General features: G+C 43.8%; 1 protein-coding gene across 1 annotated transcript in view; it reads right to left on the reverse strand.

Annotated features, from left to right (window-relative positions):
* The window catches only part of LOC144680090 (cyclic nucleotide-gated channel beta-3-like), a 183,730-nt gene extending 160,583 nt beyond the window's left edge, over nucleotides 1-23,147 (reverse strand). The window contains exons 1-2 of the mRNA XM_078541235.1: nucleotides 23,052-23,147; nucleotides 22,871-22,958 (exon numbers count right to left, since the gene is read on the reverse strand). Of these exons, the coding sequence (XP_078397361.1) occupies nucleotides 22,871-22,958; nucleotides 23,052-23,147 (184 nt within the window). The remainder of the gene's footprint in view (nucleotides 1-22,870; nucleotides 22,959-23,051) is intronic.
* Nucleotides 23,148-25,763: the final 2,616 nt, after the last annotated feature.

A 25,763-nucleotide genomic window follows, 5' to 3' on the forward strand; every position in this document is an offset into this window, starting at 1 on the left:
AGGGCTAGCATGCAGGTACAACAAGTAATTAGAAACGTTAATAGAATGTTATCATTTATTGTGAGGGGTATTGAATATAAAAGTAGGGAGGTAATGTTTCAATTAAACAGGGTGAGACCACATCTGGGGTATTGCGTACAGTATTGGTCTCCTTTTTTAAGGAAGGATGTAAATGCAATAGAAGCAGTTCAGAGAAGGTTTACTAGACTAATACCTGGAATGGGAGGGCTGTCTCATGAGGAAAGGTTGGATAAACTAGGCTTGTACCCGTTGGAATTTAGAAGAGTAAGAGGCGACTTGATTGAAACATATAAGATCCTGAGGGGTCTTGACAGGGTGGATGTGGAAAGGATGTTTCCTGTTGTGGGAGAATCTAGAACTAGGGGTCACTGTTTCAAAATAAGGAGACACTCATTTAAAGCAGAGATGAAGAAAATTTTTCTCTCTCAGAGGGTTGTGAGTCTTTGGAACTCGCTTTCACAAAAGGCAGTGAAAGCAGAGTCTGAGGGGAGAATTTTCTCCCTGTCGGGGGGGCTGTGTGGGAGCGGGCATGGGCGGGCACGCAGCTGATTGCTGCTCGTGATTGGCCGTGCCCCGCCATTTTACATTGGCAGGCCAATTAAGGCCTGCCCAGCGTGACGCGCACCCGGAAGCACTGAGCGGTCCCTGTGCGGGTGGGGGGGAGGAGGCTGAGTCGGGGCCTGCGTGCGAAGGAGCGCAGAAATCTCCCTGAGCCACCCAGCTGCCTCAGGGAGTTTAATTTTGTTATGAAAAATTTTAATAAAGAAAAAAAATTCAGACATGTCCCCTCATGTGACATGAGCTGGGACATGTCGATGAATTTCAATAAAAAAATTTATTTGATTTGTAAATCCTTCATGAAACCTCAACCCGCCCATGGATGATGTTTCATGATAAATACAAAGGCCGCCTGGGCTCTTCGCCTGCCCGCCAACCTCAAGGTTGGACAGGCAGCTCTGTTAATCCTTTTAATTAGTTTTTAAATGGTCGTAATAGGCCTTTGACAGTTCGGTGGGCGCGCAGTGACTCCGGTGCACACCTGCCGAACTGTAGACTGGAATGACGCGCAGCAACGTCGGGACGCATGCTTGACATCAGCGCGCATCATTTTATACTTCGGTGAGCGGGGCCCGCCCCCGCACACCAACCCGAAGATTCAGGCCTGAATATTTTTAAGGCAGAGGTAGATAGATTCTTGATAAGTAAGGGGCCGAAAGGTTACTGGGGAATGTGGAATTGAAGTTAAAATCGGATCAGTCATGATCTTACCGAATGACACAGCAGGCTTGAGGGGCTGAGTAGCCTACTCCTGCTCCTAATTCGTATGCTCACTTAGATGGGGTGGGGCAGGCCTTCAAGATTTGAAGATATCCATAAGGATTCTGAACTTAACATGTGATGAAGCAGATGGCCAGCATGTTAGCTAGGACATTGGTAATGGGTGACTGAGACTTTGTGACGGACAGGGCACAAGTGACTGCATTTGGACAATTTGAGATTGTGATGGATGAAGTGTTGGCCCCAAAATTCTGGCTGGGTGCTGTGCTAGCTGAAGTGTGGCAGAACTAATTCTAAATTCACCTGAACAGACCCAATTCCCATTCCAAATTACAGGAAGTGAGTTATTGGGCCATGTTCACACAAATGTATGTTCATACACCTTCGTAGAAGAAAAGCACTCGTGTGTACAACATAATGTCTGATACAAAGGTGAACTGGTTTAACCTGATTTTGCATATCTACATAAATACACTAATGGCCCTAAGAAGGTGTTATTACATCCCTCCCTTCTTAATGAAAATATTACAATGGCCCAAAACCTTTGGACTCGTGTCTGAAAATAACAACCTACTTACCTACATACGTTGAAAAGGCTCTAACTTCCAATGGAGGATCCTGAAAAACTCCCTTAGTGCAGAATCTGTGCAGAAGCCATGCTCCCTTTTTAATGGCACAAACTGCCATATTCTGGTAAGTGTTCTAAGGTCCCCAAGCTTCTCAGTGTTTAAGTGAATGAGTGAGTGAATGGGTGAGTAAATAGGTGACTACATGGATGAGTGAGTGGGTAGGGTGGAAGCTGGGTAGGACGACAGCTTTACCCACCTTGGACTGAGTCTGAAGAGAAGTTTCCTCCAACAAAGACTGATCTTGACCTTGACCTAATCTTGAATTTTCCATTTTAATCAGGCATATCAGTCTGAATTGGACTTGAATCTGAACTTACGTTAGAGTGACTATTGGTACTTGACTTGTATCCCAACTATCTGATTCATTATTGTTAACATTTTGAGTCCTTATGACTCTTTTTCAGAGCTAAAAAGAAGTAGAAATGTGGGGTGGAGCAGGTGAAGCTGGATAGAAGGATAGATAGGTGGGGGCTAAGGAGAGATTGACAAAGATGTCATGGATAAAAAGACAAAGGGTGTGTTAACAGTAGTGGTAAGGGCTAAAGGAGATGCTGATAGTGGTATAAAGGTAAGAAAGCAGAATGTGTTAATAGCAGAACAAGGGTAAGCACTCTGTGAAAGAACAACAAGGAACAAGTAACTGATGGTTTTTTTGGGGTGGGATGGGGGGTAGGGTTGGTGGTTGGGGGAAAAAGGGTGGAGAAAAGGATAAAAAGGGGATGAAAAGGGGAATAAAACAATGAATAGATGAATCAAAATGAAAATAAGTGGATCAAAAATAAAAGTAAGTGTTAAAGAAAGTGGATTAAAATAGGGTGAAGATAGAGGAGAGAGTTCATGGTCTGAAGTTGCTGAACTCAATGCTCACTGGCACTGCGGGAGCAAGAAGCAAATGCAATTGGTCTTTCCTCACCACTATCCAACACATGAGAGATCACAGCAATCCCTCCGTATGGAAAGGCATCACATGCTACCTTAATATTTTTGGACACATCATAATGTACAAGCATTGTGCCCTCTACCAGTTGACTTTTAAAAAATTGAATTTTTGTCACCCTCCTTTAATCAGTTCCATGGAACACCCTTTCCCAAGACTTAATTCAATTGTTGCAATAAGGCTGCCAAATTTGGTATGAATTTACTAAAGTAATTCACAGGACCCAAAAAATAGCTGAGCTCAGAAATGTCCTAGGATGTGGTGCATTTCTCATTTCCTGAACTTTACTCTTGGTAGGATCGATGTAAGCCAACTTTGTCTATTCTGTGACTCAAGCATTGTACAGAGTTTTGAAACAATTCACATCTGTGTGTCTTCACCTGAACTCAATACTTTTCCAAACATTTGAGCACCTCTTTCAGTTTGTCATCATGGATCTGCCTGCTCAGAGCTGAAATAAGCATGTCAATTCCTCACAGAGCTTGGTTCATTCCCCTTGGAAAATTCCAGGGGCTGAAGAAACACCAAATGGCAGTTTATGAAATTGAAATAGTGAAATTGTTTATGTGTATTTATGCTCAAATATGACTTATACTCATCACCTAATTCAAGTTGCAGATAGGCGTTTGTCAGATCTGGCTTTGAAAAAATCTGACTTGACAACAATTCTCCACTTCTGGCAAAGTATCAGGTGGATTACATTCTAGTACCTGATATACAGTTACCTTATATCAGCACATATTCTGACACTACCATATGACTTTGGTACGACCACTGTATGGGAGTGGCCCAATTACTCTGATCTACTTTATCGATAATGCTCTCAGACTCAAGTCTTTTCAATCCTTTTCTCTTAAAGCACAGTATACTGTATGCGGCCTTCAATAAACTGGTCTTGTGTTCCTCTAAACACATATGTTAGTCTTATAGTCTTGAATTGGCTTGCTGGTTTCACTAATCACCTTAGGGTACTTGTTAAAATCATGCCAGCTTGCTTTGTGAATCTCACTTCAACAGGAATAAGCTTGTTCCAATTTAACTTGAGTGCTGCTAATCAGTTTCTTCTGAACACGGTTGGCTTTCCACCTTTCACAACAATGGTGGGAAGTTTGCCGCATTGCTCATTATATGTGACCGGAACTGACATATTTCCAATTATGGGAATTTTCTTTCCTCTATAACTGCTTAACTCTGTACATGATTTTTCCAGCTGATGTTGACTCAACTTTTCATGTTACAGCGACTCAGGAATCACGCTAACTGAGCACCAGTATCAACCTCTATGTCTATCAGATGTCCATCCAATGCTATTTGAATCACAATGCCCTGTGAATTTCCATTTGAAATCCTTGTGCTTCTGATCGTATGGATCTCAACCGACCCTGTATTGACCTGATGCCATTTGACAACCGCATCTATGGATTGTTTCTTCCAGCCAGCGTTCTCTCTGATGACCTTCTTGTGGTGCATCTTGTAGATGGTACACACTTTTGCTACTGTGCGTCGGTGATGGACAGAGTGAATGTTTGTGGATGTGATGCCAATTAAGTGGGCTGCTTTGTCCTGGACAGTGTCAAGCTTCTTTAGTGTTGTGGGAGTTGCACTCATCCAGGCAAGTGGGGAGTATTCCATCACTCTCTTGACTTGTGGCATGTAGATTGTGGAACTTTGGGGAGTCAGGAGGTGGCTTACTCGTTGCACTATTCCTAGCCTCTGACCTGTTTTTGTAGCCACAGTATTTATATGGCTAGTCCAGTTCAGTTTCTGGACAATGATAACACCCAGGATGTTGACATTGACGGATTCAGTGATGGTAATGCCAATGAACACCAAGAGGTGATGGTTAGATTCTCTCTTGTTGGATATGGTCATTGCCTGACACTTGTGTGGCGTGAATGATACTTGCCACTTGTCAGCCCAAGTCTGGATATTGTCTAGGTCTTGCTGCATTTGGACATGGACTGCTTCAGTATCTGAGGATTCACAAACGGTGCTGAACATTGTGCAATCATCAGTGAACATCCCCACTTCTGACCTTATGATGGAAAAAAGGTCATTGATGAAGCAGCTGAAGATAGTTGGGTCCAGGACACTACCCTGAGGAACTCCTGCAGTGATGTCCTGGAGCTCCAACAACCACAACCATTTTCCTTTGTGCCAGGTATGACTCCAACCAGTGTAGAGCTTTCCCCCTGATTCCCACTGACTCCAGTTTTGCTGGGGCTCCTTGATTCCACACTCTGTCAAATGCGGCCTTGATGTCGAGGGTAGTCACTCTCACTTCGCCTCGGGAGTTCAGCTCTTTTGCCCATGTTTTAACCAAGGCTGTAATGAGGTCAGGAGCTATGTGGCCCTGGTGGAACCCAAACTGGGCGTCAGTGAGCAGGTTATTGCTAAGCATGTACCACTTGATAGCACTGTTGATGACGCCTTCCATTACTTTACTGATGATCGAGAGTAGACTGATGGGGCGGGTAATCGGTTGGGTTGGATTTGTCCTGCTTTTTGTGTGCAGGACATACCTGGGCAATTTTACATGTAGCCGGGTAGATGCCAGTGTTGTGGCTGTACTGGAACAGCTTGGCTAGGGGTGCGGCAAGATCTGGAGCACAAGTCCTCAATACTATTGCCGGAATATTGTCAGGGCCCATAGCCTTTGCAGTATCCAGTGCCTTCAGCCTTTTCTTGATATCACGTGAAGTGAATTAAATTGGTTGAGGACTGGCATCTGTGATGCTGGGAACCTCCGGAGGAGGCCGAGATGGATCGTCCACTCGGCACTTCTGGCTGAAGATTGTAGCAAATGCTTCAGCCTTATCTTTTGCACTGATGTGCTGGGCTCCTCCATCGTTGAGGATGGGGATACTTGTGGAGCCTCCTCCTCCAGTGAGTTGTTTAATTGTCCGCCACCATTCACGACTTTATGTGGCAGCACTGCAGAGCTTAGATCTTATCCGTTGGTTGTGGGGTCTCTTAGCTCTATCACTTGCTGATTATACTGTTTGGCACGCAAGTAGTCCTGAGTTATAGCTTCACCAGACTGACATCTCAATTTTAGGTATGCCTGGTGCTGCTCTTTTCATTCCCTCCTGAACTCTTCATTGAACCAAGATTGACCCCTTGGCTTGATGGTGATGGTAGAGTGAAGGATATGCCGGGCCATGAGGTTGCAGATTGTGCTTGAGTACAATTCTGCTGCTGCTGATTGGCCACAGTGCCTCATGGATTGCTAGATCTGTTCGAAATCTATCCCATTTAGCACGGTGCTATTGCCACATAACACGATGGAGGGTATCCTCAATGTGAAGGCGGGACTTTGTCTCCACAATGACTGTGTGGTGGTCACTCCTAGTGATACTGTCATGGACAGATGCATCTGCAGCAGACAGGTTGGTGACAATAAGGTCAAGTATGTTTTTCCCTCTTGTTGGTTCCCTCACCACCTGCCGCAGACCCAGTATGGCATCTATGTCATTTAAGACTCGGCCAGCTCAGCCAGTAGTGGTGCTACCGAGCCATTCTTGGTGATGGATATTGAAGTCCCCCACCCAGAGTACATTCTGCACCCTTGCCACCCTTAGTGCTTCCTCCAAGTGGTGTTCAACATGGAGGAGCACTGATTCATCAGCTGAGGGAGGGCGGTACGTGGTAATCAGCAGGAGGTTTCTTTGCTCATGTTTGACCTGATGCAATAAGACTTCATGGGGTCCGGAGTTGATGTTGAGGACTCCCAGGGCAACTCCCTTCCAACTGTATACCACTGTGCCGTCACCTCTGCTGGGTTTGTCCTGCTGGTGGGACAGGAAATACCCAGGGATGGTGATGATGGTGTCTAGAACATTATCTGTAAGATGTGATTCCATGAGAATGACTATGTCAGGCTGTTGCTTGACTTGTCTGTGAGACAGCTCTCTCAATTTTGGCACAAGCCCCCAGGTAAGGAGGACTTTGCAAAGTCAACAGGGCTGAGATTGCCGTTGTCGTTTCTAGTGCCTAGGTCGATGCCAGGTGATCCCTCTGGTTTCATTCCTTTTTTGTGGCTTTGTAGTGGTTTGTTACAACTGAGCAGCTTGCTAAGCCATTTCAGAGGGCATTTTAAGAGTCAACCACATTGTTGTGGATCTGGAGTCATGTGTGAGCCAGACCATGTAAGGACAGCAGATTTCCTTTCCTAAAGGGCATTAGTGAACCAGATGGGTTTTTACAACAATCGACAATGGTTTCATGGTCATCATCACATTTTTAATTCCGGATTTTCATTGAATTCAAATTCCACCATCGGCCGTGGTGGGATTCAAACCAGGGTCCCCAAAGTAGTACCCTGGGTCTGTGGATGACTAGTCCAGCGGCAATACCACTATGCCATCGCTGCCTCCCCTTAAATAATTATTGCAAGAGTCAAAAAATGCTGGTGGGAATAGTTTATAGATCTCCTAATAGCAGTTTTACCATTACACAGAACATTAAACAAGAAATTATTGGAGCATGTAACAAAGGCAGTTTAAAAGTTGTGGGACACTTTAATCTGCTTATATACTGGAGCAACAAAATTGACAAAGATGGTCCAAAAGATGAGTTTGTAGGATATTTTTGTGAGAGTTCCTTGGAGAAAAATGAGGGGGAACCAGGATAAAGCAATGTTAGATCTAATATTGTGTAATGAGGCAGGACTGAATAGTAATCTAATTGTAAAATATCTTCTGGGAACTAGTAATCATAATGCAACCAAATTCCATGTTAAAAGCATATTACTCCAATCACAGACAAGAATCTTAAACTTGAACAAAGTCAATTACAAAGGTATGAAGGGAAAACTGGCTCAGGTTGATTGGGTAACTAGTGTGAAGAACCCATTTTTGAAAAAAATTGAAGGACACTGACATTTGGACATTCTCCTTTCTGAGTTATTTTTATAAGTAGGCAAGATTAATTTGGGGCTGTGAATATGCTATTCTTCAAGAAACCTTGGGTCAGCAGAGATATCTAGCAGGAACACCTGGAAGAGATACTTTATATGCCTAAGGTAACAAAGAACTGTTGTTCTTGCAGCATCTGCGGAGAGGAACACAGTTAACGTTTCGAGTTCGTATGACTCTTCAACAGAACTAAGGAAAAATAGAAGAGAGGTGAAATATAAGCTGCTTTAAGAGTGGGGGGGGGGGGGGGGGGGGGGGTGGGACAAGTAGAGCTGGATAGTGGGCCAGTGATAGGTGGAGATAGCCAAAAGATGTCATAGACAAAAGGACAAAGAGGTGTTGAAGGTGGTGATATTATCTAAGGAATGTGCTAATTAAGGGTAGAAAGCAGGACAAGCAAGGTACAGATAGCCCTAGTGGGGGTGGGGTGAAGGGAAGGGATCGAAATAGGCTAAAAGGTAGAGATAAAACAATGGATGGAAATACATTTAAAAATAATGGAAATAGGTGGGTAAAGAAAAATCTATATAAATTATTGGGAAAAAAGGGGGGGATCGGAAAGGGGCTGGGGATGGAGGAGAGAGTTCATGATCTAAAATTGTTGAACCCAATATTCAGTCCGGAAGGCTGTAAAGTGCCTAGTCGGAAGATGAGGTGCTGTTCCTCCAGTTTGCATTGAGCTTCACTGGAACATTGCAGCAGGCCAAGGACGAACATGTGGGCATGAGAGCAGGGTGGAGTGTTGAAATGGCAAGCGACAGGGAGGTCTGGGTCATGCTTGCAGACAGACCGAAGGTGTTCTGCAAAGCGGTCACCCAGTCTGCATTTGGTCTCTCCAATGTAGAGGAAACCGCATTGGGAGCAACAAATGCAGTAGACTAAATTGAGGAATGTGCAAGTGAAATGCTGCTTCACTTGAAAGGAGTGTTTGGGCCCTTGGACGATGAGGAGAGGGGAAGTAAAGGGGCAGGTGTTGCATCTTCTGCGGTTGCATGGGAAGGTGCCGTGGGAGGGGGTTGAGGTGTAGGGGGTGATGGAGGAGTGGACCAGGGTGTCCCGGAGGGAACGATCCCTATGGAATGCCGCCAGCGGGGTGAAGGGAAGATGTGTTTGGTGGTGGCATCATGCTGGAGTTGGCGGAAATGGCGGAGGATGATCCTTTGAATGCGGAGGCTGGTGGGGTGATAAGTGAGGACAAGGGGGACCCAATCATGGTTCTGGGAGGGAGAGGAAGGTGTGAGGGCGGATGCGCGGGAGATGGGCTGGACACATGCTGCCAGATCTGCTGAGTTTTTCCAGGTATTTTTATTTTTGTGTTTTGTTCTAAGAACTGTTGTTGCCAGGCTAAAGACTCTTGCTCAAAAAATAAAAAATACCTGGAAAAACTCAGCAGGTCTGGCAGCATCGGTGGAGAAGAGTACAGTTGATGTTTCGAGTCCTCATGACCCTTCAACAGAACTAAGTAAAAATAGGAGAGGGGTGAAATATAAGCTGGTTTGGCGGTTGGGAGGGGCGGGGGGGGGTGGGGGAGGGGGGGAGGGAGGAGGTGGGGAGAGAGAAGGTGGGGGTGGTGGTTGTTGGGACAAGCAAGCAGTGATAGGAGGAGATAACCAAAAGATGTCACAGACAAAAGAACAAAGAGTTGTTGAAGGTGGTGATATTATCTAAAAGAATGTGCTAATTAAGGATGGATAGCAGGACAAGCAAGGTAGCTGTAGTGGGATGAAATAAGACTAAAAGGGCATAAAAGGTATAGATAAATGATCGGTGGAATACATGAAAAATAATGGAAATAGGTGGGAAAAGGAAATTATATACATTATAAATTATTGGAAAAAACAAGGAGGAGGGGGAAGAAACGGAAAGGGGGTGGGGATGGAGGACAACATTCAACAATTTTAGATCTTAAACTCCCTCCTCCATCCCCCACTAGAGCTACCTTGCTTGTCCTGCTATCCATTCTTAATTAGCACATTCTTTTAGATAATATCACCACCTTCAACACCTCTTTGAACTTTTGTCTGTGACATCTTTTGGTTATCTCCTTCTATCACTGCTTGCTTGTCCCAACAACCACCCCCCCACCTTCTCTCTCCCACAACCTCCCCCCCCCGAACCGCCACCCCCCCCACCCCCACCCCACCACCTTAAACCAACTTATATTTCACCTCGCTCCTATTTTTACTTAGTTCTGTTGAAGGGTCATGAGGACTCGAAATGTCAACTGTACTCTTCTCCGCCGATGCTGCCAGACCTGCTGAGTTTTTCCAGGTATTTTTTATTTTTTGTTTTGGATTTCCAGCATCCGCAGTTTTTTTGTTTTTAAAGACTCTTGCTGATTGGTTAAAAACACCTGGCCTAGGAGAGGTATTCTTTGAATATCTTGGTCTTAAAAATTCTCAGTCAGAGAATGACAATGTGTTGGGGTGCCTTAGAAGCAGACTGCAAGAAAAGACACCCTCTTTCCCTCTCTCTCTGCCCCACCTTTGTGTTACATGCAGTCTAGAGTGAGTTAAACTTTCCTCAGAAATGTGTCATCAGGATAGCTCATCTGTTCTTTTTGAAAGTCTGCAAAGTTGTGATAACTAAGAGTCATCAAGCACTGTTTCACCAAAAAAATCCATCTGGAAGAACTTCCAGATCTATTCTGATCAGAAGTCCATTAGATCAACAGCATCAAGATCTCTTCAAATTTTATTCTTTTAAAAGAATTTCTCATACTCCAGTCTCTGCAAGGGACTGTACTTGTTTTGTGCTGTTTTGTGTTTGTGTGTTTGAACATCTGTTTATTTAAAAAGGGAAAATCATTACACTTCTAAACTAGAAATTGTATGCCAGTCAGTTTATTATCTTGTAGAGACATTTTTCATTTCATTTTAGAAGGTAGCTAAGCAAATGAAGTGGCCAAAAGGAAACTGGACATTACTCCTGCAAAATAGGTTAGTGGGCAGAGCTCATGAGGTTTATGCATCACTTTTGGATGAGGTGTCTATGAATTATGATGCAGTAAAGAAGGATATTCTTAGTGTATATGGTCACTGAGGCATACAGGCAAAAGTTTCAAAACATAAGGAAACAGTCTGGGCAGACCTACATTGAATTTGAGAGGGTAAAGCAAACTAGCTTTGATTGTTGGATACGGCCACTAAAGGTAGAGATCACATATGAGATCCTTAGGGAAATAGTTCTAGAGGAATTTAAAAATTCAGTCCCTCCAGTATAAGAACTCATGTGGAGGGCCAGATGGTTTCAACAGCTAGATAGGCAGCAGAGATGGCTGATGATTTAAAGCTTGTCCATAAATCCAAACCCTTTTTCCATTAGCCCCACAAATCCGAAAATGATAGAAAGTGGAAGAGTGAAAGGAAGGCAAGTAGCCAAGGAAGAGAAGGGACAACTGGGAATGTGCTGAAATCTCCTCCTCAGATCAGAAAGGAAAGTTCTGAGGATGGGAGTGACGTACAAAGGCCTAAATGTTTCCATTGTAACAAGGTGGGAAACATTCTGAAAAATTACTGGAAGTTGCATGGAAAAATCCATGGGACGTATTGAGGTACCTAAGAATGATTCAGGAAAAAAGCCCCAACTGAAAATACAATTGATCAAGTTGTAGTGTTAACTGCAGCTATGAGTCCAAATGTGAACACTGCTGTGAGTGCAGGTGAGGTGAACAAGATACCTGAAAGCTACAGGGAATTCTTGTCTAAAGGAAAAGTAACTCCTTATTCCTCCAGTAAAGCAGGTATACCTATAGTTATACTTAGGGATACAAGAGCTACCCAAACTCTTTTGCTGGAGAAAGGCTTGACTTTTCCACCTGACTTCACTAAATGCCAAGGTTTTAGTGAACAGTATTGGTGGGGAGTATATACCTGTACCTTTGTATCGGGTACACCTGGAGTGTGATCTAATGTCTGAAATCGTAACAGTAGGATTTGTTCATAGGTTGCCTGTAGACGGAGTTGACTTACTCCTTGGAAATGATTTGGCCGGGGTGAAAGTAGCAGCTTCTCCAGTAGTTACAGAAAGGCCAAGTGGAGTCAAGGAGACAGAACAGTTGCAGGAAAAGATTCCAGGAACTTTTCCTTCTTGTGTAGTGATGCGAGCAATGGCTAAACAAGTTCCATCATCAGAGGTAAAATTGGCACCGAAAACAGATATTTGGCTATCTGAAATTTTCTTTGGGGATTTGGACAATCAGAAGGGAATGTTCAGTAAGTCGTCTCTGATTGAGGCTCAGCAAGCCTATCCAGAGTAAAATGGCACAATCAGCCCAAACTGAAGCTGAAGCAGGAGGGGTTCCGGGGCTCTACTATATTAAAAGTGGGATTCTGTTGAGGAAGTGGAGACCTCCTCACAGATCTGCGGATGAAGAGTGGATGGCGGTTCATCAGGTAGCGGTACCACCCAAGTATCGCCAGGAAATATTAAGGATGGCTCATGAGATTCCTATGGCAGGACATGTAGTGATCCAAAAAACACAAGCATGTATAAGTCAACAGTTTTGATGGCCAGCTCTCCGCAAGGGCGTGGTGCAGGTTTGTAAAATATGCCATATGTGCCAGATGGTGTGAAAACCACAGCATGCAATCAAACCGGTAACTTTAATTCCCATACCAGTTTTGGGAGAACCATTTAGTACAGCATTAGGAGACTGTATGGGACCGTTACTGAAAATGAAAGTGGGACACCAGTATATCCTTACTATTATGGATATGACAACTTGATTTCCAGAGTTCATCCCTTTGGGAACGGTTACATTTAAGGTCGTGGCAGAGAAGCTAACTCAATTTTTTACTAGATATGGATTACTGATGGAGATCCAGTCAGATCAAGGTTCCAATTTTATGTCTAAAATTTTTCAAAACAAGTACTTTGGGTGTAAAACAGTTAGTCCACAGCACACCATCAGCACAGACACAGGGAGCTTCAGAGAGGCACAATCAAACTCTCAAAAAAATTATTAAAACATACTAAATATCCCCGTGACTGGGACAAAGCACTGGACTTTATTTTATTTTCCAACTGAGATTCACCAAATGAATCTATCGGTTTTAGTCCTTTTGAGTTAATTTATGGACATGAGATAAGAGGTCCTCTGAAATTAATCAAAGAGAAGTTTTTAGGACAGAGGGACGAATCCTGTATATATGTGTCCATGTTACAGGAATGGCTCACGGGAGCCTGCAAAGTGGCTCGAGAGCATCTTAAAGTTTCTCAAAGATAAGGAATGGGCAGATTAAAAAAACTGACACCCAAACATTTCAACCGGGGTATGAAGCTTTGGTGTTATTGCCTTTACAGGAGGACCCTCTGAAAGTACGGTTCAATGGTCCATCCAAGGTAGTTAAGATGGTTAGTAAAGTAAATTATTTGATAGACACCCAAGGTCACAGGAGAAAGTATCAACTATGTCACATCAACATGTTGAAGCCATACCATCATAGTCTTGAGGAAAGGGAGGAGCAGGTATGTCAGGTGGTAAGGAGAGTGGAGGATGAAGGAGACAGTGAGAGTGAGACAGAAGGAGATTTAGACAGCTCACCAATTAAACCTCCTGTCAGATTAGCTAATTCTGAAATACCAGGACAGTTAGACACCATGGGCAGAATTTTGAGGTCGGCAGGTGGGCGCGGTCGGTGGGACCGGGAGCGGTTGGGAAACGACCCACTGCCCGCAATCGGCCCCCGACTACGATTTCACGCTGGTAAGCCAATTAAGGCTCGCCCAGCATGAAACACAACTCTTCACTGGTCGGGAAGGGCCGAGTGCGGCGTGGGCCTGTTGGCCACCAGGTCTAATGGCGACTCAGCGTCGGTTTAAAAACGGCCCAGGCAGCCCCAGAAAGGCTGCCACAGAAGGACATTTGTTCTGAGTTACCTTGATAGAGTCGAGTGTGGCTGGAGATGTCAAGCAGGAAGGCACTCGGCCCCCCGCTTTTCGGATGAGTGTCTCACCGTCCTGCTGGAGGAGGTGGCTGTCAGGAGGGACACCTTTGTCCCCAGAGATGGGGGGAGCAGGCCATCGCACCTCACAAAGAGGACATGGGAGGAGGTGGCAGTACTGTTGAGCAGCCATGACGTGGTGTGGCCCACATGGATGCAGTGAAAGAAGAGGTGCTATGACCTGCTGTGCTCAGGAAGGTTGAGCACTGTGTTTGCATGGGTCAGTGTGCAGATGTATTAAGGTCTGGCTGTCCCCCTCCATGGGCCTCAAGTGCTAGAGTCTGAGTGCCAACTGTCAATGATGCTGGATCTGGCCAAGGGAGTAAGCCCTGGCTGCTTGGACTGAGTACCTTGCGGCTCAAGGGTCACAACTCAGATGTGCTCTCGATGTGTTCCTCAGGTGGGGTCAGCCAGGCTGCAATGGGGCTGCAGGTAGAGAGTGGGCTAATCAATGTTCATCTGTCCTTTCAGGAGAAGGTAAGCCATAGCCAAGCAGAGAGGGCATGTACAGACGGAGGCCCGCCCAACCTGCTGCTGCTCAGAAGGTTCGAACAGGGCGTCTTAGAGCTCGAGAGCCGGCACACTTCCCGTTCAACTGGGCATGGAGAAGCAGGGGTGCCAGCTGAAGGTACGAGTGCAGTGCACAGAGATGAGAGTTTCGGATTGTGCAACCATTCTAATGTAGTCTCTTCATTGATGGGAGCCTCAAACCTGGAGTCCCCATTGATCATTGAGAGATGGTGGCACTGTGATGCAGATCTCCATTGTCTCACCAGAGTGCCTGGCATGCACAGCGACAGTGTGATGGCTTTAACTAATGGCATGTCTTTGTTCTCCCATTTAGGTTCGCCAGCATGCGCTCGCTTTCTGGACTATGAAGGGTCACCCCTGACACCAGACGACCGCCGGGCTTCACTTGCACCTGGGTCACACCCGTTCTATCAAGCAGGCACCAGCGCAGATACCAGCATCTTGGTGGGCATTAGAATTGGCAGCTAGAATGTCGGAGCACATTGGTGAGAGCACTTCACACTCGCTGTAGGTGCAGATGGAGACAGAGAGTGCCCAGGGTGCTGGCAGTAGGAGGACGGCTGGGGACCAGGATGATGCTCAGTCGAAGGCAGATAATGAGCCTCTGGAGTTGTCCATTAGGTGGCAGATGCTGGATGTCCAGCGGGATGTGTGGGAGCATCTGGCGGAGATCCATGAGGGTCTGCGTGCCATGGTCTCTATTATGGAGGAGTCCATGTAGAGTGTGAGCATTGCATTGACCCTCATGGCCAAGTGCAGTGCCCCCTTCATTGAGAAAGTGGCAACTCTCACGGAGAGGCAACTCCAGGGACAGAATCAGGGGTTCCTGGGGTTGCCCTCGGACCTGCAAGCCCTCACACAGGCAATGACCTCAGGTGATGAAGCACCCACTATCCCAGCTAGGTGTCCATCCATCCATGGTGAGCAGGGAGGTCCAGAGTGACCTCAAGTTGGCATATGAGCTGCTTGTTGTCTCTGTGGGCTCCTCTCAGGGTGCTCTGGATGACGGCAGCAGCTCCTCCGCCCCACTGCCAATGACATCGCATCTGATGAGGCTGCAATGACTGGGGAGATGTCAGCCATGGCACTGGCTGCTCCCTCCCAGGCTGGGCCACCACAGACTCCGACAGCCAAAGGATGACCGCCAAGGTCATTAAGGCCAACAAGACACCAGAGTCAGCATGCTGTCTCCAATACCGGTGCCAGTGAGGGTGGGGGGTGGTGAGGTGGGTGTGGGGGCACCAAGACGTAGCACTCGCAAACATAAGTTAAAGGTACCATGAGTGCAAGAGGGACTGTTCACGTATGATTTTCTGTTCATTTATGTTTGGTTTATATGTCTGCTGGTGTGGAAATCAACACCAGTAATTGTAATGTCATAATGATTTCAATGTGATGATAACATTAAATTTGCTTTGGTTCTGATGACCTGAGTGTGCTTCACCGTTTTTCTTTCTGGTGCAGGGTATGTCAGTATGTAATGCTGGACATGAGTGGCTGGATACTTTATTGCACAGGCATTGAATGGACTTTGGCTGCAAATGGAAGGGTCATTTCAGACATTTGGGATGGAGGTGGCAGCCCTGGCATGAGGTTGAGGCTGATCTTTGGTACCCTAGCTGAAGGAGCATTGGATCAAGGCATCCCTGTTGTCCCTGCATCCCTGGAGGTCACCAAGGTCTGACTCCATGCCCTCAGCATTCTCCACACCGTGCTCACCTCCGGACTCACTACTGGACTCAGCATCAGTTGCCTGAGCAGCTGCGTCAAGGTCCTCTTCCTCCAGTGAGTCCCCTCATGCCAGTGCCAGCTTGTGGGAAGCACAGCATGTAACCACTATCAGTGACACCCACTCTGGAGGATATTTTAGTGCTTCCCCTTAATGGTTCAGGCATCAGAATCATATCTTGAGAAGACCTATGGTCCTCTCTATCATCCTTGTGGAGGCATGACTCGTATTGTAACGCTGCTCTGTCTTTATTCTTGGGTGGCTGAGAGGCATCATGAGCCACCTCTTCAACGGATAGCCCTTGTCATCCAGCATCCATCCATCCAGTCGGGCTGGAGCACTGAAGAGCCCCGGCACCTGGGAGTGTCTCAGGATGTAAGCATCATGGGAGCTGCCAGGGGACTTTGCACAGACTTGTAGACTCAGCATCCTGTGATCACACACTATCTGCACGTTCATGGAGTGGAAGCCCTTTCTGTTGACAAAGTCACCTGCTGGCGCCTTGATGGCTACATGTGTGCAGTCTATTGCACCCTGGATGCGGGGGAAGCCAGCAACGGCCGCGAAGCCTCTGGCTCGCTGTGTCTGGCTGGCTTTGTCCGTACGGTAAAGAATAAAGATCAGTACCCACCTGAACAGAGCTTTTGTCACCAGCTTGATACAACTGTGGTCAGCCGATTGGGAGACTGCACACAGATCCCCCACTGAGCCCTAGAAAGAGCTGGAGGTATAGAAGTTGAGGGCCACTGTGACCTTCAGAGCCACTGGCATGGGGTGTCCACCCACATAGTCGGAGCTGATTTCAGGGCCGATCGTCTGACAAATGGAGGTCACTGTCTCCCTTGAGAGGCGGAGCCTTCTTTGGCATTGCACCTCAGACATATTGAGATAGCTGCATCGCTGCCTGTAAGTCCTGGCAGCAGGATAGTGGCGTCTTCTGTGGCCCCTTCCACCTTGGAATCCTGCTGGCCCTGTGCCCCTTGTGCCTGCGCCTCTCCTCCCACAGGTCCCTCCCCTGGAAGCTGCATTGTGACACTTGGCCTCCTCTCCCTTCTGCCCTTCTCTTCCTACTCAGAGGAAGTGCCACCGCCGGAGGACATAATCCCCATTACCAGGGTAACGGAAGACTGTCTGATATCTGGAAGGGGCCACATGGTCTGAATCCTCCAGGGGCCTTGGAGACATCAATGAAGTCGGGAAATGCTCACGATGAAGCCCTGAACAGAGGTGAAGATGCCAAGTACCCAATAAGTCGCCAGAGCAAATTATGAACCAAACTCCCCACTGCTGACATTGGCAATGCTGCTCACCCCTTTTATGCCGTCCGTGGAAGAGCTTTTTGAAATTGTTGGCTGGCCGCCTGCCCATTTTGCCCATGTGATTTCACACTCATCGCACAGGCAATGAAAAATCACAGTCAATTGGCTTTTTAATGGCCTTAAGTGGCCTCTTAATTAGTGGCGGGTGCAGCTCCAGCAGCCGCTCGCGCCCGCTAACCGAAATATTGCGCGAGTGCGCGATGACGTCGGGACGCTCACTCGATGTCATTGCGTGCTATTTTACGCCCGCAGGACGTAAAATTCTGCCCAATGTTCTGCAGGGATCTGCAGGGGTGAACCAGTGGACAACTTTAGCCACACATGATATGGATATAGGGAGGTCTTCTCCTATAAAACAACACCCTTATCGTTTAAGCCCAGAGAAACAGGCTCAGGTAGAGGCAGAAATCCAACACATGTTGAAAAATCACTTAATTTAACTGATATTGGCTGCCCCTAATTTCACTAAACCCTTCAAGGTGGCAATTGATGCCAGTGACTTGAGGGTTGGTGTGGTCTTATTACAAGAAGATGAATCAGGCATAGAAAAGTCAGTGGGATACTTTTCTAAAAAGTCAAATCGGCATCAAAAAAGATATTCTACCATAGAAAAGGAAGCCCTGGGATTATTACTGGCTCTAAAACATTTTGAGAAATATGTCCATCATGTCTGCAAAGAAACCCTAATTATATACATAATCCCCCGGCCATTATAGAAACGATTAAGAATCAGAATGTCAGACTGTTTTGATTGAGTCTAATACTATAGCCTTATAACTTGACGGTTGTCCATATTGCTGGAAAAGATAATGGGCAGAATTTTGCCCTTGGTGGGCGGGCGGGCTCCACCGGCTCGGCGGTGGGCGGGCAGCCGAACTCCGCCGCCGAAACGGGGCCCGCCGCCATTTTGAGTGGGCGGGCCAATTATGGCCTGCCCAGTGGTCTGCCTGATGGGAAGCGCTATGCGCTTCCTGTACCGGGGGGAGGGATTCCCCATCTGCCAAAGATCGCTCTTTCGCGCATGCGTGTGAAAGAGCGCACTGCTACCTGAGACCAAGTGCTGTCTCAGGGAGATTACTAACAGGTAAATAAACTCCAAAAATAGAAAACTATTAAAATTATTAACATGTCCCCCTCATGTGACAATGTCACATGAGATGGGACATGTTAATAAGAAACACAAATTTTATGAAACTTTTTAAAAATGGACATGAAACCTCATCCCGCCAGTGGATGAAGTTTCATGTATTATCAGAAGCCCGCTGGGGCTCCTGGCCTGCCCGCTAGCCTTAAGGTTGGACAGGCAGGTCTTTAACAATCTTAATTAGCCTGTCAATGGCCTTAATTGACAGATTTCGCTGTCCGCCTGCCTTCCTGAAAATTTTAATGGATTGGGATGACGTTGGGGGTTCCTCCCGACATCATCCCATGTCATTTTCCCGTCAGCGAGCGGGCCCTGCCCCCAAATCGCCGACAGAAAAATTCTGGCCAATTTAATTGCTGAGGCGTTATCCAAAATGTAATTTTTGTTAGTGTAATATAGAAAGTCAAAGGTCAGGATCTATACAGAGATTCTGTATAAGGAGTGAATGAGAATGGGTGGGTGAATGTTTAAAGTTTTTATATATTTGTTGTATGTGTTTTTCCTGTCTGTTTTGTAATGAAATGCGTTTGAAAATTATGTTTCATTCCTTACAGGTGGGGGCATGTTTTTGGAAAAATTGAAGGATGTTGAATTTTGACATTCTCCCTCCTGAGTTATTTTCAAAAGTCTGCAATATTAATTTGGGGCTGTGAATAAGTTATTTTTCAAGAAACCACTGGTCAACGGAAATGTCCAATGGGAACTCCTGGAGGGGGAAGGGATAATTTGCATATCTAAGTTAACAAAGAACTGTTGTTGCCAGGCTAGAGACTCTTGCTACAAAAACAGAAAATGCTGGAAAAACTCAGCAGGTCTAACAGCATCTGTGGAGAGAGAAAAACACCGAGTTAACGTTTTGAGTCAGTATGGCTCTTCTTTAGAATTGTGTTGTTAAAGACTCCTGTTGATTGGTTAAAAACACCTGACCTGAAAGAAGTATTGTTTGAACATCTTGGTCTTAAAAAACTCTCAGTCGGACAGTGAGTATGTGTGGGTGTGCCTTAGAAGCAGACTGCAAGAAAAATCTCTTTCCTTTTCTCTCTGCCTCACCTTTGTGTTATATGCGGTCTAGAATGAGTTAATCTTTCCTCAGAAAATTCTCATCCGGATAACTAATCTGTTTCTTTGAAAGTCTGCAAAGTTGTGATAAATAAGAGTCATCAAAGACTGTTTCACCAAAAAATCCATTTGAAAGAATTTCCAGATCTATTCTTCCCAGAATTCTGTTAGATCGGCAGCATCAAGATCTCTTCGAATTTTATCCTTTTAAAAGAAACTTTCCCGTACTCTAGCCTCTGTAGGGGACTGCATTTGTTTTGTCCTGTTTTGTGTTTGTTTATGTATATCAGAGTTTGAATATCCGTTTTTTAAAAGGGGAAAATCATTATACTTCTAAACTAGAACTTGTATGTTAACCAGTTTATTAACTTGTTTTTTAAAAAAGTAGTTTATTTTATATTAAATCAACATTTTTTTGTGTTTACTGGAAGAAGCCTGGCTAGAGTCCTTTTAGTCTGGGAATAACAGTATCAAAGGTAAACAATTGACCAGTTTTGTGGATGAATTAAGCATTTAAAATATTGTTACGACCTTTGGAGAAGTGGGGCTATAACTACGCACTCCTCCCTTCTCGGCCCATAACAATAGAATAAAAGGTATGATGGTAAATAAACAGTAGGAAACATTTAAAGAAATAAACCAAAATGTTCAACAACAATGTATTCCATTGAAAAAAGAGAATCTCAGGGAGAAGGATCCATCTGTGACTTGCTTAGGAAGTTATGGATAATATTAAATCAAAAGAAGAGGCTTATGATTTTGCAAAGAATATTTGGGGTGTTTTAGAAACAAGTAAAGGGACAGCAAAAAGTTGACAAAAAAGGGGGGAAAAGAGATTGAACCAGCCAGGAATATAAAAACAGATTTTATGAGCCTTTAAAAGTATATAAAAAGGAAGAGAGTAGCTAAAGTAAACATTGGTCCAATAGAAGTAGAAATAGGAGAAATTATTATGGGGGATATTATGAGCAGAAACATTGAATTTTTTTTTTGCCTTCACAGTAAAGGACACAAGTTACATACCTGCAATAGAGGTGCTGAAATATAGGTGCTAAAAGAATTAAGGAAATTAAGGTAATAGGTAATTCAGTAGAAAAAAAGTACTGGAGAAAGTTGAGGGACTAAAATTCGACAAATCCCCAGGACCTGATGGCTTATTTCCTTCCTACTTACTTATTTCCTAAGGTTCTAAAAGAGATTGCTGAAGATATGATGGATACACTGGCTATGATTTCCTAAAATTCCCTAGATTCTGGAATGGTCCCAGCAGATTGGAAGTTAGCATATGTAACACCACTATTCATGAATGGAGGGAGAAAGAAAACATGGAACTACAGGCCAGTTATCCTTACATCAGTCCTCAAGAATGTGCTGGAATCTATTAAGAAAGTCTTAACAATAACTTAGAAAATCACAGTATGATCAGATAAAGTCAACATGGTTTTAAACTAGGGAAATCATGTTTGATAAATTTATTAGTGTAACTAATAGAGTAGATAAAGGGGAACCAGTCGATGTAGTATAACTGGATTTCCAAAAGGCATTTAGAAGTTGCCACACAAAAGGTTAATAGGCAAAATAAGGGCTCATGGAGTTGGGGGTAACATATTAGCATGGATAGAGTAAAGGACAGGAAGCAAAGAGTAGGTATAAATGGGTAAATTTCAAGGTAGCAGGCTGTGACTAGTGGAATGCTGCAAGGATCAGTACTAGGGCCTTAGTTATTTCCAATCTATATTAATGACTTAGATAAAGAGACAGGGAGTAATGTATCCAAGTTCGCTGACAATGCAAAGCTAGGTGGAAATGTGAGCTAAGAGGAATGCAAAGAGATATAGACAGGTTAAGTGAGTGGGCAACAAGATGGCAGTTGGATTAAATTGTGTGTAAGTGTGAGGTTATTCACTTTGGTTGAAATAATAGAAAAGCAGAGTATTTTTTAACAGTTGTAAAACTTGTGAATGTTGATGTTGAGAAAGAATGGGTGTATTTGTATGAGGAACACAAAAGGTTAGCATGCAGGTACAGCAGGTAATTAGGAAGGCAAATGTCATGTTGCCCTTTTGGAGTACAAGAAGAAAGGAGCCTTGCTACAATTATACAGGGCATACTGGATTTGGGGGATCTTAAGAAGGCATGGTGGTACTTCTCCAGAACTTTGAGGCGTCTGCTGCAGGTCATCCAAGTCTCCAAAGCATACAGGAGCATGGCTATCACTGTTGCCCAGTGACCTTAGTCTGGGTTTGAGATCCTGGTCCTCTAATGCTCTTTTCCTCAGTCGGCTGAAGGCTGAGCTGGCACTTTGCAAGTGATGATGAATTTTGTCATTTATGTCTGCCTTTGTCAAGAGGAGGCTCCCAAGATATGGAAAAATGTCCACGTTTTCCAGGATTCCGCTGTTGATCTGAATCGACAGGGGGAAGTGTTGTGCTTTGGGAGCTGGTTGGAAAAGGACCATAGTTTTTCAGATGTTTACTGAAAGGCCATTTTCTGGTATGTTTCAGAGAAGTCAACAATCACCTGGAGCTCCGTTTCTGAGTGAGTGCATATACACACACACACAAGTCATCTGCATACTGAAGTTCAATGACATACTTCTTTAGTAATGTATTTAATTTCTATAGGGATAACTCTGTGATCATGCACTCCCAGCATGGAATCTCCATTTGAAGGGAGCACAAAGAAAATATTGTATTATCAGTCTAAGATATTCTAGTCCCAATAGCTTTGATAAATGCTAGGGTATGCAACAGGATGGTGACCAATGTGTATTATGTTGAAGATAGGTACCAAGATTGAGAGGGAACAGGCTCTCCAAGACCTAGTGCTACTCTCACTGAGGATGAAGATTAGTTATGTAAGGGATTGTGAGAAGTTCTGCAACATGTACCATTTTGTGCATAAGAGTGAGTGCCAGGAACTTGGCTGTCACTGTGACACTACTACTGTTGTTGAAACTGATTTCAGTTACAGTTCCTCACTTTTGTGCTGTGGTAGAGTAGGAAAAGAGTGGCAGAATTGTGTAGTCTTGAATTACTTTTGATTGAAGGTACTTCTCATATTTTTAAACAGCTTAATTATTTTGTTAATTTACTCTCTGGGTTCCTCTGTGTTCAAATACTTCATCAATCTTTCTTGCTTACAATTATATCAAAAGGACAAAACTGGCAGTTGAGGAAAGTTCATCCGACGCGTTTAAAATTCAGTGTTTTTGTGAATTTTATAAAACATGGTACTAAACTAAACGGCCGTACAAAGCAATGATTTTACCTAATTCTTACATTACGTCGGTCCTAAGCATATTGACAATACTGATGACCGTGCTCTAAACAGTACATAAGTATCTTTTACTCAATCCAGACCTTGCTCATGAGTGTTCATGGGGGCTGTTGTGACCCCTGTATCCTTTTCCTCAGCATTCCAGTCGTCATTTTCACTTGCTTTAGTTTCCTATGATAAACAAAGGATTAAAAAAAACTATGTGGTATTCATATATTAACAATAACAGAACTGAGTGGAAAAATCAATTAGTTGTTAACTAACCTGTCCCTTTGATTCCAGCTGAGGTCCAGTCTTTTGAATGTCTTTTGGTTCTTCCTGTTTTGGTGTAACTTTTCGAAACCATAGTTTATGCAACATTTTGTGGCAATGTGTTTGCTGCACCAACAAAAACAATCTAAAGGTATTTTCCTGACTTAGTTTAAAGGAGTCAAATGAGATTGTCACTGTAATCGTGGCTTACTCAGGATTAAGCTCTCAACAGAGCCAGCTCTCTCAGTGAGATTCCAGTAAAAAAAGCTAAGTCTTACTTTAGAATACAAGTCAGTTTTCCACCTCAGTTTCCTCCCCTACTCTTTTATATTTAGTTGATATCACCAAAAGGTACTGCTATTGCACCTCACTTAGTGCCATCATATGATTACATATTGGGTAATACTAACATGTTCTAAAAATAAGGTAGGTAGGAGCACCACCAAACCTGACAAAATATTTAAGATAGACTTGAAATTTGTAACAGTAATTTTCATTGGATATTGAAATTGCTACACAAGTTAGTGATTGATTTAGGTGACTTAGATAATTGGACCAGAGCGCACGGACATAAATCAGTTCTCATTTTAATTGCACTGAAGAAGAGTCATACAGGCTCGAAACGTTAACTCTGTCTTTCTCTCTACAGATGCTGTCAGACCTGCTGAGTTTTTCCAGCATTTTTTGTTTTTATTTCAGACTTCCAGCATCCAAATTATTTTGCCTTTATCTCATTTTAATGTAGTTTTGTCCTGATTTGAAATTTCCTTTGTATATTTCGATGTTCACATTTATTATGGAACTGCTGGCATGGACTCAATAGGCTGAATGGCCTCCTCCTGTGCCGATATGATTCTGTGTAACTGAGCTCAGCACCAGCAGTGTTGTTGGGCCACTATAGTGTCACTGGTCTAAGGACAGTGAAAGTCAGTCAGGGTTCCTGTTTCTGATTACTATACAATTAGTGCTGCTAATGTATAGGCTTGGGTGCTGGGTTGTGACAGGATTGGACTGAGATACACCTAAAGTCATATAGCCTGGTGACACTTTTTATGGCGGCCTGTGGCTTCTTCAAGATGTATAAAGGGTGCCTTGTGTCATGAACGAAGGCCTTCAGAAAGGTGAAACAAATGAATGTTAGAAATTATGGAAAAATATTATCCCGTTGTTTACTTCTTGGATGCTATTTGTAATAAATAATATTAAAACATTAATCGCATTTTGGGGAATAGGATTAATGTATATGAAAGTTAGCATTCAATGAGGTAAGTATATTAGTATCAGCTAAAATAAAAATAAAATTAATTGCATAATTAATACATATATCAGACATATAAGACTGACAGAATTAGCATAAATATTCAAAGCACTCTATTTAATAACAAAGCATGATTTCTAGCTAAGTAAGAAGATTAAGCAAAGGCAGTCTTATTATTAGCTGCTTATTAACTGCTTAGCAATCTGTTTATCTCAAAGCATGAAGGAAGACAAGTGATTCTTTGTGACAGGAACCTTCAGGCACATCCTTACAAGGTTGAAATATCCAAATTCAATGTAAAACTATATGATGTTTGTTACATCCAAGGTGATATCAAAATTAATTAAAAAGTAAAATTGTTAAAAAGAATATAATGTATTGATACTTTTAAAATCAAATGTGTAAGAGAGTTTCATTTGAGTTGTCTAAACATTTTATCTTGTTTCTTATAATAGGTGAGAGTTTGCTGTGGCTTTGTCCTAGGTTGCACACTAGGTTGCCTGTTCATGGTCATTTTCACCACGACCTAATACAGCTAGGAGACAAATCAAGAAGCACTTTTTAAATACAGGGAGATTGGAAATCTGGAATTCTCCATCCCCAAAAGGCTGTGTGTGCAGGGCCAATTCAAGTTTGTACAGATAAAGAAGCTTGGATCCCAAAGAGGAAATGGGTGCAGTCAAAGAAAAACTGGATTAGATTTCAAGAGGTGGATTGACTAGGCCATACTCCCTCAGCTCCTCCACCAGTCTCCCTGCCCTGTGGTGAGTAATTGCCTAATTTAGTGGCTTCACGGAATGGATAGGTGCTTGAGATGTGCCATGGTGACCTGGATTCCAGCCAGCCTATCAAATAATATGTCCTCATATTATCCCCATGAACCTGGGCAGGGCTGGCATGGGAGAGCACCTGTGGGCATAACCACCAAGATTGGGTCTCATTTTGTGGTCCACAAACATGGAAAGAGATTACTGAAACTCCTTTAAAAAACCATGCTTCTGATATACAGTAAAGTCCTGCCGTTCGCAGGGGCTACATTCCTGCGAAATCTTGCAAATGGCAAAACCGCGAATGCTGAACACACTTTGCAATGGGAGTCAATTAGATAGGTTCCAGCCATCTTAAAATGTTACATGTATAAAGGATCAAAGGCAATAAAAACTATGCTTTTAATAAATTTAAAGAGAAATTTACTGGAGAAATTGTTTAATAAAACAAGAAAAATGTAAAATTTGTCACACTTACAGTACTTTACTTGAGAGTGGAGGTGAACTGTGATCAGTAATTAAATCACAGCGCCAAGGAACACTCATGTGCAAACAACGGCAGATGAAGCACTTTCTACTGCAGGAAATACATCATCGACAGCTTCCTTTTTAAACTTTATTTGGGTGGTTTTTCTCTTTTTTAGCATTTTCTATAGATCACTTCAATTTTTTTATTTTTAAAACCACGAATAAGTGAAC

Source organism: Cetorhinus maximus, chromosome 4 (genome assembly GCF_964194155.1).
Source record: "Cetorhinus maximus chromosome 4, sCetMax3.hap1.1, whole genome shotgun sequence".
Classification (NCBI taxonomy): Eukaryota; Metazoa; Chordata; class Chondrichthyes; order Lamniformes; family Cetorhinidae; genus Cetorhinus; species Cetorhinus maximus.